Consider the following 12,782-nt stretch of genomic DNA (forward strand, 5'->3'; position numbering starts at 1 on the left):
CCAGCACATGGTGGGGCTAATGGTGGGTGTCACTCAATGAGCTATATATACTGAGGGGATGGGTACACAAACAGTACAGCTAAGTCCTAGCACACTTATGGTGTAAACAATGGCACACCTGTAAACATTAGATTCATAGTAATTTTATGGTTTCTGATGTTTTAATAAGTGAGTTTTACGCGCACTCAGTAATATTCCCGCTATATGGTGGCGGTCTGTAAATAATTGAGTCTGGACCAGATAATTCAGTGATCAACAGTGATGAGCATCGATTGGGATACGATGACATGTGAGCCTGACCACCGGATCCCATTAGTCACCTCTTACGACAAGCATGGGTTACTGAAGATCAATTCTAACCTGGATCTTCACGGGTTGAGTAAGTGGGTGAAGATTTAGGTGAATCAGAGAGCGAATACTGACGAACGCTAGAAATTTTTAGAGGTCCTGAGGTCCTTTTTGCCTTTTTCTTCATTTAAATGACTTGAATGTTGTGATCTTGTGAAGTCTTAAACATAAGTATGATGACAAGAATGCCTAAAAAATGCCCAGAAATGCTTTATATCCTTCAGCAAACCTTCATCACCTCATACTAAGCCCTTGTTAAGACCAACTATACAAGACAGGTCTATCTATACATATGTGACAATTTAGTGTGTGAGCAGCAGCCTATAGGAAGGTCTGAGACCGCAGCCTATACACATACAACCCTACTCGTCATCAAGATGATCCTAAGCTACAGACAAGTATCCTTGATATGTTCCGGGCCTTGAGCTGACTGCATTAATATGTACTCCAGTCTGTGGTACAACTGGTAGACATTTGCGAAGTGGCTATGTTAACTGTGTCACTATCAGTAAGGAGTCTGTTGGTGTTGTATTACATGGCAGTCAGAAGTATTCCAGCTGATCACAGCAGCCTGTAAGTAAACCAGTCTACACACACAAACCTGTGGTTGACAGAATGAACATCAATCTTTGATATAGGACACACAACAGTAACACATTAAGACTACTAGGTGTGACACGATGACCATGTCACGATACGAAGCGTATCACCATACATTTTCATGATACAATGTATTTACCTCAAACCATGAGGAAACTACCTCTCATATTAAATATTATTTCAAAGAAGGTTCAAAAGGAAAAGCAAGCTGTAGAAACAAGCTAGTAGCAGTTAGTTGTTGTGTGTGGAAGCAAGAGGGAGACAGTAGTAATGTCATTCACTGATGAACTCGTGCATCATCGACAAACTTTGCACGATACGCTACATAATGTTTATTATCAATTCACAGTTTGACGTATATCGATTATTATTTTGAGAAATATCTTAAGTTTCCAGTTTACTATGAAAGAGGACAGATTATAAAACAGTGGGCTTATAACATTTGTCTCTTGTAAAAAGATTTTTACAGAGCAACAAAAATGACTTGACTTGGTGTGTGTGGTTGATGAGTTATCTCTAACTACAAAAGATATGACTTTAATTACTGTTAACAGGTACCTGGGGACTGGTGAGCTATGGTATCAACTTGCCATCAACGTAATGGCTGCTTGTTATGCGCAAAATGTCAGGAATGCAGTATCGCGCTTGTATCGTGAAGTCCCTTGGAGACAGGGAGACTAAAGAGGGGGACTTCCTCTTAAAGGGGTTCATGTCCCTGATGTTTTACACTATGGTAGTATTATTTAGGTACTCCTTACAATCTGACATGTATAAGAAGGACTGCAGACTTACAGCCGGTGTCCTTCAGCTGCTGGATGACATTGGACATGATGCGCACACATCCCAGGAAGCCCGCACCCTGCTTCTTGTGGATCTTTTTGTGATTCCATACACTGATTGTGATGGAATCCTTCGTCCAATGTACCTGCAACAAACACAGTTCAGCTGAGTTCAAGACAAACAAATTAGACAAAGAATACCAACTTTTTGCCATTTCTACCCTCGAGCAGCACCTTGTCTGCCATGAACAATCCATGCTGTTTCTCATTTGTACAAAAAATAGCTCTTCATAGATTTTTTTTAAAAGCAACCTCACATTCTCCAATTTACATTAGCATAGACATAGGGTGATATTGTTCAGATAGTATTGTTCAACAACCTGAAACTCACTCAGGGACAACTAAGACTCCTGTAAGGATTCTATGTTCTGACCAACTTCTTTCACTGTTCCAGCAACAGATGATAATGTTTTATGTCTGTCGGTAATAAAGTTCATGTTTGCTCAAACATCAGTGTTGGTAACACATTTATTGAGATTGTAGATTGCTATGTTTAGATGTGATGTACATAAGCTTGATCATTATTAAATCATGTGTTTGTTTTTAATGCCACACTCAACAATATGGTTGTAGAGTGTAGGGATATGAACATTTAAGTGTAGTTACATCCCATTCCAAACACTGTGATCCTTCTTCTCACAGTAGAGAAACAGCAACCTAAAACCTAACACAATCATTTATTTATTTCTTGTTTCGCTCATGACAGGAGATTCTAAAAACATTAATGACTAGATTTTTATATTTTTCCACTTTTGTCAAAGAAATCTGGCATATTATATAAAAGAAGTAATATAACAATTCAGACTAAAACATTAAGAAATTTCCAGGTGCCTCAAGAATTCTTTAACACTGAGAAGATATCTTTACACTGACTAAGTTTGGTTTTACGCTTTTTAGCACATTCCAAGAGCATCACACACCAGCAATGGGCTTCACACATTGTGCCCATGTGGGGATTCGAACCGGGTCTTGGTGGCTAACCATTAGGCTACCCCACCACCCTCGATATCTTTAAGACTCATTTCTGGCTTTTTTATGTATGACTTTTATTTTCATGTTTGAGGTCATCTCTAGATACAGATCAACAGTTCTGGTTATATTTACTCTGCAAATAAAATACTATGAAGTGTTGCCCTTGTAAGTTAATGTGTCTTAATGACAACTGAGTATTGTAAACAGACTATATCTTTCAACCTGGCCAGTCCATCATCTGAAACTGTGAAAATATCCCCGACACTGTCTGGACAACTTAACACATTGAGCTATTCATCTCAACAGAGGTCTCTTTCACCAATGAAACCTAGAACACTTTGAATTCAAAGTTTACATTTACATGTGCATATCTTTCAATAACATTTCATCCTGACAACCAATTGCTAGATCTAATATGTTCTTCAAATATTTTGTTGGAGTCACAGCCAATCTCCAAACACAGCAAGCCTCCCTGGTCTTCTAACACTGGTTACTCACTGTCCTCACAGATTCTCCACACACTGAACATTAGGATGGAGATAAAACAGCACTATGTATACAAACGTGATGGTATCTATTATGAATACAGACAATATTATATTCCCCAACTATTTGTAGCACCAGCGTGGAGATGAAACAGGCTGATCACGTTAGCCCATAAAAGCTGATGCCATGAGGGGCAAAGACTGCTCCATAGGGACCATATTGGCTCTACAGTGCTGGATTGTGCCAGTGATTGAAGCCATCTCCCATGTACCCCAGTCTGCAATGTTTCTCCAAGTGGTTGCGTGACATTTAGTTGATTCACTCTCATCATCTCCCATTGAGTATGAAGCCAAAATAACATTCGATTCTTTCATGTCACACTTTTCTATGTAATGTTGGATGGAGCTGCAGACAGTGGCAAGAATGCCACATTTCTGTTTGGAAGACCCTCATCTGTTATCCCCTATCCACATCCACAGGAATGTAATGTGCTCCACTTAGTGCGTGGGCACCTGTCTGTGGTCCCGACCGCCCGACAGGTACAACCTTTGCACTGAAGTGGGGGGATACAGTGGTTTGATCATGTTTCCAACAAGTTCCGCAGAGTGCAAACTAAGTGTGGCATTTCAACAAAAGCATGTTCCTGAAGCTAGTTCTGAAGACCAACAGGATGCAACACTTTATGGAGTAAAGATTAGACGATGTATGCCAAAGTCTGGGTCATGGATTAAGAAATAATAACTTAAGTACAGAAAAAACAATAGGTCCTCATCTGCAGCAAGCTCCCATATTATTGTTGAGAGAATGCAGGGCCCAGATCAAAGAATATGCAAATCCAGTCCCACATTTCTTATTCAGAACAGCTGCCTATTTGTTATTACTATTTTGACTGACTGACTGAGTTTGGTTTTACGCTGCTTTTAGCAATATTCCAGCAACATCATGGTGGGGGACACCAGAAATGGGCTTCACACATTGTACCCATGTGGGGATTCGAACCCGGGTCTTCGGCGTGACGAGCCAACGCTTTAACCACTAGGCTACCCCATCGCCCCATTACTATTTTGACAAGATGGAGATAATCAAATGTTTATCCACCCCACACTAAGGTATTTCAGAAACCTTTTCTACAAATCCATGAATCAAATATTAAGTGAGTGAGTAATCTGGGTTATTACCAGGCAGCGGTAAACATCACAGAAATATCATGGTCTGTCAACTGTGGATCACTCCTAGTTTCGAAACACTGATGTCGAGGCTTTGAAATTAACATAAATCTGTTCAAGGCAAAAATAGATTCAGATCAAGTGACAATTTCCTTGTGGATGGACTCTTTTGCCATTAGTCGAGACCTCAGATTATTTATGAGGACGAGTGAAAATGAAATGAATTACTAACTAATTACAGAATGCGACAAATATCTGCATACTTCATGATAATACATGTGAAAATACCTATCACCTAAATTCAAAGTCAGGGAAAAAAAGAGAAAAGATTATCTTTTCTGTGTAATTATTTTTTCTACTGTAAATGTTATCTTAAAATCAGATTTAATATCTGCCATCAGGTCTGATGACCAGCATGTGTAGATAATTAGGTAATCAGCTCTAAGTACAGCAGAATAAGCGAGTATCTTTTCACGCTTTTAGCAACATTCCAGCATTAACTATGTGATTTATGACAACAATGGAACTAAATACACATAGATGAGTCATGATTATGTATCTACTTGCATTTGTACACCAGAACCTATCAATCAACACATACATCATAGATTATGCTATGACATTAAATGTAATAATGATACAAGTAACACCTTGGACTGAAGAGGACTATTTTGGTCCTCAGTAAATGCTGAGTGTTTTAAAAGATGGCAGAAAGTGTATGCGACTCATACCTGATCACAGACAGTTTGAACATTGTTACGTAACAGGTACTATACTGAAAGATCAAGAATCAAAGTTTGGGGGGTTGTTTTGTTTTTTTTAAACATTTTTTTAATCTAGGCATGCTCAGATGTGGATATTCGACACTAAATCTCCAATAAATGTAAATTTCGATCCCCTAAAAATTCTACCATAGTTTTGTAGAGAAAACTCATATGTCACTGATGACAAGACAAATGGATGGTGCTCTAATGATTAGTTTTACAATACTGTATTAAATGCAACATTAAAGTACATAAGAATTTGTGGAATAAATATTTGACAAAAATTCTTATTTTGAACAAAATATCTATTTATCCCAAACAGCCAGCCTCTAGGGTTTATACCTAAGATCAGTTGGCAGAACACCCACAGACAAGGCACATAATTTAAACGGCATCGCCATACTCAGCTTGGGAGGACTAGGAGAAATGTTATTATTCCTGTCTGAAATCTGAGCCTAGAAATCAACTTTCAGTTTTACAAACTAAAAAGGGAGCCAGTTTAGCATCTTTCCCCCATAACGAACATGACAAAAGACAACAAAGGAGAAACATGTTGTTCTAGAACAGAGACAATTATGTAGGAACTCACAGGTCATAATGCTGATTCCACTTTGGATCTAGTGTGTTCCTGCAGGTGTCAGTTGAATGGCACTGGCCTGAGCCATCAACGCTGATCTTGGCAAATGGATCAGGCAATCCTGGAACAACAAATAATGCATCTCATGACTACAAATAATATCGATATCAAAGTTACCATGATATCAAAGGAGACAAAAAATCAGTTGTAAATCCCCAGATCAAATGTTGATCTCATTGGTTAAGTCGTATTCCATACAGCTAGACAATACACCAGGACAAGTATGCACCTGTTTCATGATCCTAATTGCGACATAAATGAGGCCAGCAAATATTTAAAAAATAAACTAATGATTTATCAACATGTTGCTGGCAGTTTACAAATATTGCTTGTAAAGATAATATCCTAGTCTGAAACCATTGTAAGAATGTATTCATTTCAGGTATTTATAGCACTGAAAGCAGTGACTGAGAGGACTGGAAGAGTTATCTCCCTTTGCCTGCAGCCGCCCACTGGCACTTCACTCACTACTGTTTTTCAAGCACATTAAGAGACAAGGAATGTCATATCATGAAAAATGTACTTACTGAAAAAGTCCTTCTTGCCCAAGTTTTTGGCACACAATACTGAAATGAAAAAGACCTAGGATTAACTTTCAACATATTAAGTCATTGTACAGATGTTCAGCCATTCACATGAGTAAGCATAATTACATCATCATCATCATCATCATCATGAAAACATTTATATAACGCCAATTCCAGTCCAAAAGTACTGCTCAGTAGCGCTCTTACATACATACACTGTGATGCCCTACCAATGTGTTAGCTCTCTATAGTAACAAACAAGTGAAACATTTACACAAAAATGTTGGCAGCAAATGTCTGCTGCTCTCAATGTTTATGGAGAAAAGACTGACAGGTATCTGTATTGGAATAGATACTGCCAAATATTTTGTATATATTGTAAGCTGGTGTATTAGACAGTGATTGACAAAGATTTAAATGTTTTTAATTTCCTTTCACAATTTACAGTTCCATAAAGACAGAAACGATTGGCCAACTCTACAGGGTAAGAAACCTTTCAAAATTGACTACAGGACCAGTGAGTGGACAATAATTAGTGGTCCTGTCTGCACTTCACCGTTCCAAAATAACATTCGTACATTTACTTAACTATCAATACAAAATTCACTGGCCACCAGAACTAGGGGCAACTATTGATGGGGAAACAACTATTGCGATAGAGACAGTCTATTGCAACATACTATTGTGATAGAGACAGTCTATTGCAACATGCTATTGTAATAGAGACAGTCTATTGCAACATACTATTGTGATAGAGATAGTCTATTGAGACCAACTATTGCAATAGTTTTTTTCTCTCCTTGAATTGTCTCATTTGAAGTCATTTCCCAAATGAACGTGTAGTTAGTAGGAAATAAAAACAACCTGAAGTAGTTTCAGTCTCTTTTAATAACTGACAAGAAACTTGAAACCCAGATCAAGTTTTTTTAAGAGGTAACAGTGACGGATAACTCTAAATCAACGTGAACGAATCTTGTACTTCCTGCATTTTGTCCTGCGCATTTATCAACGGAAGAGAATTACTAAACTATCGATAGTCACACATACTATCTATGCAACGATAGTTTTTCTTTCTACCATCAATTAATTGCTATTGGAGACTCAACAATTGCAATGCATCGATAGTTCGATGCATCGTTACAGACCTAACCAGAACCACTGCAAACTAATCATTTAGTGGTCCTGATGAATTTTCACTAGCCAGGGACCATAGGACCAGTATAATTTCCACACACTGCTCTAATCTAAGCTCTGTGTAACTCTATCATTTCATGAAAGGGATATATCATTTGGAAAACTAAGATGTACATGTATTTCCAAAATGACAAACATCTTTTTACACGATAAATTTATTTCCCGAAATTTTATTTCCAAGTTTAGATTTTATGATCTGTATAATAGAAATTTCCAAATCATACATATATATTTACTTCATTTGCATTTGATTTTGCACATACAAAATAGCAAAATTCCTACCTAGCCACTACCAACTACAAAGTGCTAGAATATGCTGATAGTGCAGAACTATAAATACATAGCAGAAGAAGAAAACTTGGAATCCCCATATACCGCAAATTGTTTCAAATGACACTGGGTACAATGTGTGAAGCCCATTACTGATATCACCCGCCGTGATATTGCTGGAATATTGCTAAAAGCCATGTAAAACCATACTCACTCAAACAATACAAATTGCAATATATTTTCTGAGAACCGCTATATTAGATAGCTATGAAACCTAATTTTGTAATTGCTGTATATATTATGTATCTACAGGGCCTTAGTATGTAGAAAATAGGATCTGCATGTACAATCAGTGTCACTCACTGTCAAACACTGTAGCGCCAAATATATTGCAATACATATCATAATAGATGTACATGAATTGCAGAAAAAATAACAAGAGGCCAACAGCAACAGCTCTGACTGTGTATAATCATCAGGACAATAGACAGTACATAACCAATGGCATATTTCAGTGCAATAATACATATCTGTTAGTAGCCAATCAGAAGACTGCAGAGGACAAGCAGGTGTGGTCATCATTGTTTTGGTTTTATAGCAATTTATACAGTCACAGCTAGACAAACCAGTAACGTGATCAATGATCCATGCTATAGGGTATGGGGATGTTTAACAAGCCAGATGCTGCAATGTAACCACCAGATCTCAATTCATGTAGGTTCTAACCACACGTGAAGTTTGCAAGACTCATTTTACTGAGTGTCATTTACACACTGCTGTACGTAAATGAGCCCACGAGATGCATCAATATTTGTAATCACTGAAACATCTGAGGGATGCAGCGGAGCACACAAACTGAGTACATGTTGTAACTGGGAAGGGAACGCACAGTCTGCTATTTCCACAAGTCACATGACTGAAAAACACAAACCAACAACAACACTCCTCTGAAGTCTGGCACGCTTAAAAAGTCCACTTATCTTTTCCCTTCTATTATGAGAAATCAATTAACAATTCATATTTTCAAATCACTCTAATCTGTTCAAAGAACAGACTTTCATCAAGTGGAAAAATCTGAAGAAAATCATGTACCATGTATTAGATAGATGTCGAACAGGACAAAGTGTTTGTCCAACAACTAAAAAGCTACAAGAGACAATGTCTTCTCAATTTCTAAAATCACAACATTCCACACAAGCATACACCATTATAAAGCAAACATGAACATGTTCAAGGAAGTACCGAAGAGCTGAGTAAATATCCTCTGCAGGCCTATACAAATGACGTACTAGAACATACCCTTCACTATAATGCAAGTGAGAACTTATGGAATTCAAGTAGGCGTGATCACACTGCAGCCCTGGGGAAGACAGCAATCTCATGTCATACAGGCTTCACAGCTCACTTAGACATGTAGCGTGATGCAGTCATTAATGCTTTATGTTTAGGCTACACATATGCCTTGTTAATCACATTCTGTAGTAACAGTAGACACGCATTCCTATCTAGGGATTACTGCTGTCAAACAGATTAACAAGACCATTAAGTAGATGTAAGCTGGGTCATCGTGACATTCGATGCAAAGGTGGAGAAAGATTCCTACTATTCAGTTCTGTTAAATGGGAAGAACAAAATGTCTTCAGGGTATGCATGTTAGTTCATGATGTTGATGCAAACAGAAAGCTTTCATCTGCAACAGATGGTTCAAATTAAACTGAAATGTGAGCAACAGGATATCTTGAGGGCATGTAATAATGTATATTTTCACAGATGATATAGTTCTCATACGCACCTGAGTATAAATTCATACTGCACACAGATGGTTCATTTTGATTTCACAGGTCATTCATAACTTTTTCTCATTTCAACCAGTAGTAGAGGATCCAGGAAGAATTTTGTTCAGTGCATGCATTCATGTCTGTAAGTTCAGGGTTTTACATGACGCATGATTCCTGCATATTTGACGCAACAATTTTGTAAACGACTCTCAAAATATTATCATACGAGTCAAGCTTAACGCAAGTTTTATGGGTGGCCCTCACAATTCAGTTCCATAAATCGATTTTGATAAGCAAAAAATGATATTGTTTGATGATAGTTTGACTTTTACAGAAATGTCAGATTGTTCCAAAGAACTCAGAGGAGACAGTAATCCTGGCTGTTTGAATTGAAAAATGCTGTAGTTTCATTTGGTGGTGTGACATAGACTGAGAATGATTAACACAAAGAAATATTAACATTTTCATGACTCACAATATTTATTTTTGGGAGTCATTTTCAATATCTGGGAGTCACCATGACTCCCATTTTCAAAAGTAAAACCCTTTAAGTTAATGTCACACCAATCCTATGCAAAATGATGGCAGTCTGAAATCAATCCAGACTAGGCAATCAAGTGATTGACATCAAATCCATCTATCTACACCATTGGGATACTTTGCCATCAATTCAACTAAGTCACTGAGCCCTAATACTCAATCCCTTTAGTTGCCCTTTACAGTGAGCATAGGTTACTGAGAACCAGTTTTGTTGCCCAGTAACCCCACATGTATTTAGTATCTTTATCTGAGGAATCCTACAACTCCTGTAACATGAATAAGAGCGACCAGTTTGTTATTTGCTATTTTTAACTGACACGGTCATGTAATATCGTACTTTGAAAAGTCCATAGTGCAAATCGTCACTTCTGTGCTGTTTAGGTGCTCTCTAGTTAGCATCTGTACATGTGCTTCCCCTAGAGTCACATAGTGCAGACCTGTGCATTTATAACTGTGTTAGTGGAGAGTTCATGTAGATGTGATGCATTCACACAGTAAGAAAAGCTCTGCAAAGACATTCATGTAACAATGCTGAAAATGCTGTATCGAATCATGCAGTGTTATTATACTTACTATTGGTATATCATGTTTCTTCATGTGTATTTGTACACAGGCAAGAAATGGAATACTAATTTGTTTAGGGTAATTTTGTTTGCATATTTTCAGCAAATATACAGCTTGTCTGGAGCTCTGTCCATGAAACATGCCACATCTGATATTACTTGGTATCGATGCATCTGATACACTGTAATAGAAACTTTAATCTTGTTTTGGCATGTTACATCTTGCTTTGATACAAAAGATCTGTAAAATGGTGTTATGCACTTCCTCTAAACCAAATAAAGATATGAAATATCCCCGACCAATGTTGGTCACAACAACATCAGATCAAAATATTTTGTCAAATTGCCTTTACTTTCTTGACAGCACTTGTCATGTTCAATTGGTCCTTTCAAGAGATTCATGAAAAATAACTAGTCCCTTTAGGGTTTTACTAATTGTAACCCAAGTCATAATTCTATTTCAGTCCTTCTATCTTGAGTCGACTGTAAGATAAGATAATGATTTACACAATGCTTAAAAATATCACATCATATGAGTGAACTGGGTTTAGCTCCCTGTTGAAAACCATCCTGCTCATATAGTGAATCTTCTTCTTGGATGAAATCCCCATAGTGGGCTAGGGCCACAGCTTTGATTTGTAACACTGAAATTTATGGATTTGTGAGGCAATTTTACATCAGAATATATGTTCAAACCTTTTGACCACTCTGTACAAAAATCACCCCTGGGTTCTTGGCCTATAATTGATGCAGGTCTAAGATGTTTACCACTTTGATGGTATGGCGCTGACAAACTGAGGAACATCAGAGAATAGCACTGGAGCCCACAATCACAGGTGACAGCTCTGTACACTGAATTGCAACAGTTTATAGTGGAAGCTGTCAAAACCGACAGCTGTCCAATCCGGCAAGTTGTCAACATCGGCATAAAATCTCAGTCCCATCCATGGCTAGTACATATATCATCATATAAAAGCTCTGCAATCCGGCAGCTGTCAATTCCGCATATCGGCATGAAAAGAGCGGCCCGAATGTGTTTATACAGTAATCAGTGCTGTAAATCCGGCGCATTGCAAGGAGTCAGTAATCATGTGTTGAAACTACATGGTTGCCGACAAAGATAATTTAATCTTCAGTATGGGTGTACTTGTACATGTAATTAGTGAGTTGAGAGAACCACATTATACAACAATGTATATGAGAGTGATAAAACTGGTTTAGTTCTAGTCGTAGGTAACCATAAGCAGACAGGTCTTGTCAACATGGTCAATACACTGCGGCAGAATTATGATTTTTGGACAGCATGATTTACAGCCATGGTCTTGATGATTTATCGCCAATATTCTGTTCGTTTTGAAGTGGTATAGTGGAGAAAGAGAGTCATCATTGTTTCATTTCAAGATTGAATCTACTCGATCTCATCTCATCATAAACTGAGTCAGCTATTCATGATTGGTTTCGGTGTTGGTTCTGTATACTTGATGAGGGTCAAATGTACTGGATACCTGGGAGTGAAAGCAGTTTATTTGTAAATGTAAGACATGTAAATGCTTATATGTACCCCAAGGAGGACTATATTCAAAGAATCTGAAACCTGTACAGGTTAGTTCGAGTTTTTTGCTGATTGAATTTGTTTTCAGTGTATGTTACAATTTCCATAATTTGCCATTGGACATTAGGAATTTTCATACAATGCACACACTAAATACCTGTACAATTACCTAATTACAGGTAGTATATTATGGGGGTAGCACTCGCCTAGTCATAGACAGTGGAAGCTGTCTAAACCGGCACTGATCGGGACTGAATAAATGATCCGGTTTTGACAGCATGCCGGAATGTAGAGCTGACATGGTTACCTACGACTAGAACTAAACCAGTTTTATCACTCTCATATACATTGTAGGGATGTTAAATGGACATTTAAATGTTTATATGTACCCCAAGGAGGACTATATGAAAAAGAATTTGTTACAGTATTGGACTTTGGTAATTTGGTGATACAACACTGGTGAGATAGGATCTTCTAATTTCCAATAACAAACAATACGAAGCAGGCGACATAGGTTCAAGAGATGAATGGCAGAGATGATTAGAT

General features: G+C 37.7%; 1 protein-coding gene across 1 annotated transcript in view; it reads right to left on the minus strand.

Annotated features, from left to right (window-relative positions):
* The window catches only part of LOC124291803 (E3 ubiquitin-protein ligase SMURF2-like), a 74,877-nt gene that overhangs the window by 50,817 nt on the left and 11,278 nt on the right, over positions 1 to 12,782 (minus strand). Inside the window, 3 exon segments of the mRNA XM_046728877.1 lie at positions 1,741 to 1,862; positions 5,753 to 5,873; positions 6,340 to 6,378. Coding sequence (XP_046584833.1) covers positions 1,741 to 1,862; positions 5,753 to 5,873; positions 6,340 to 6,378 — 282 coding nt within the window.

Source organism: Haliotis rubra, unplaced genomic scaffold (assembly GCF_003918875.1).
Source record: "Haliotis rubra isolate DU_JTF1 unplaced genomic scaffold, ASM391887v1 Scf5, whole genome shotgun sequence".
In the NCBI taxonomy this organism is placed as follows: domain Eukaryota; kingdom Metazoa; phylum Mollusca; class Gastropoda; order Lepetellida; family Haliotidae; genus Haliotis; species Haliotis rubra.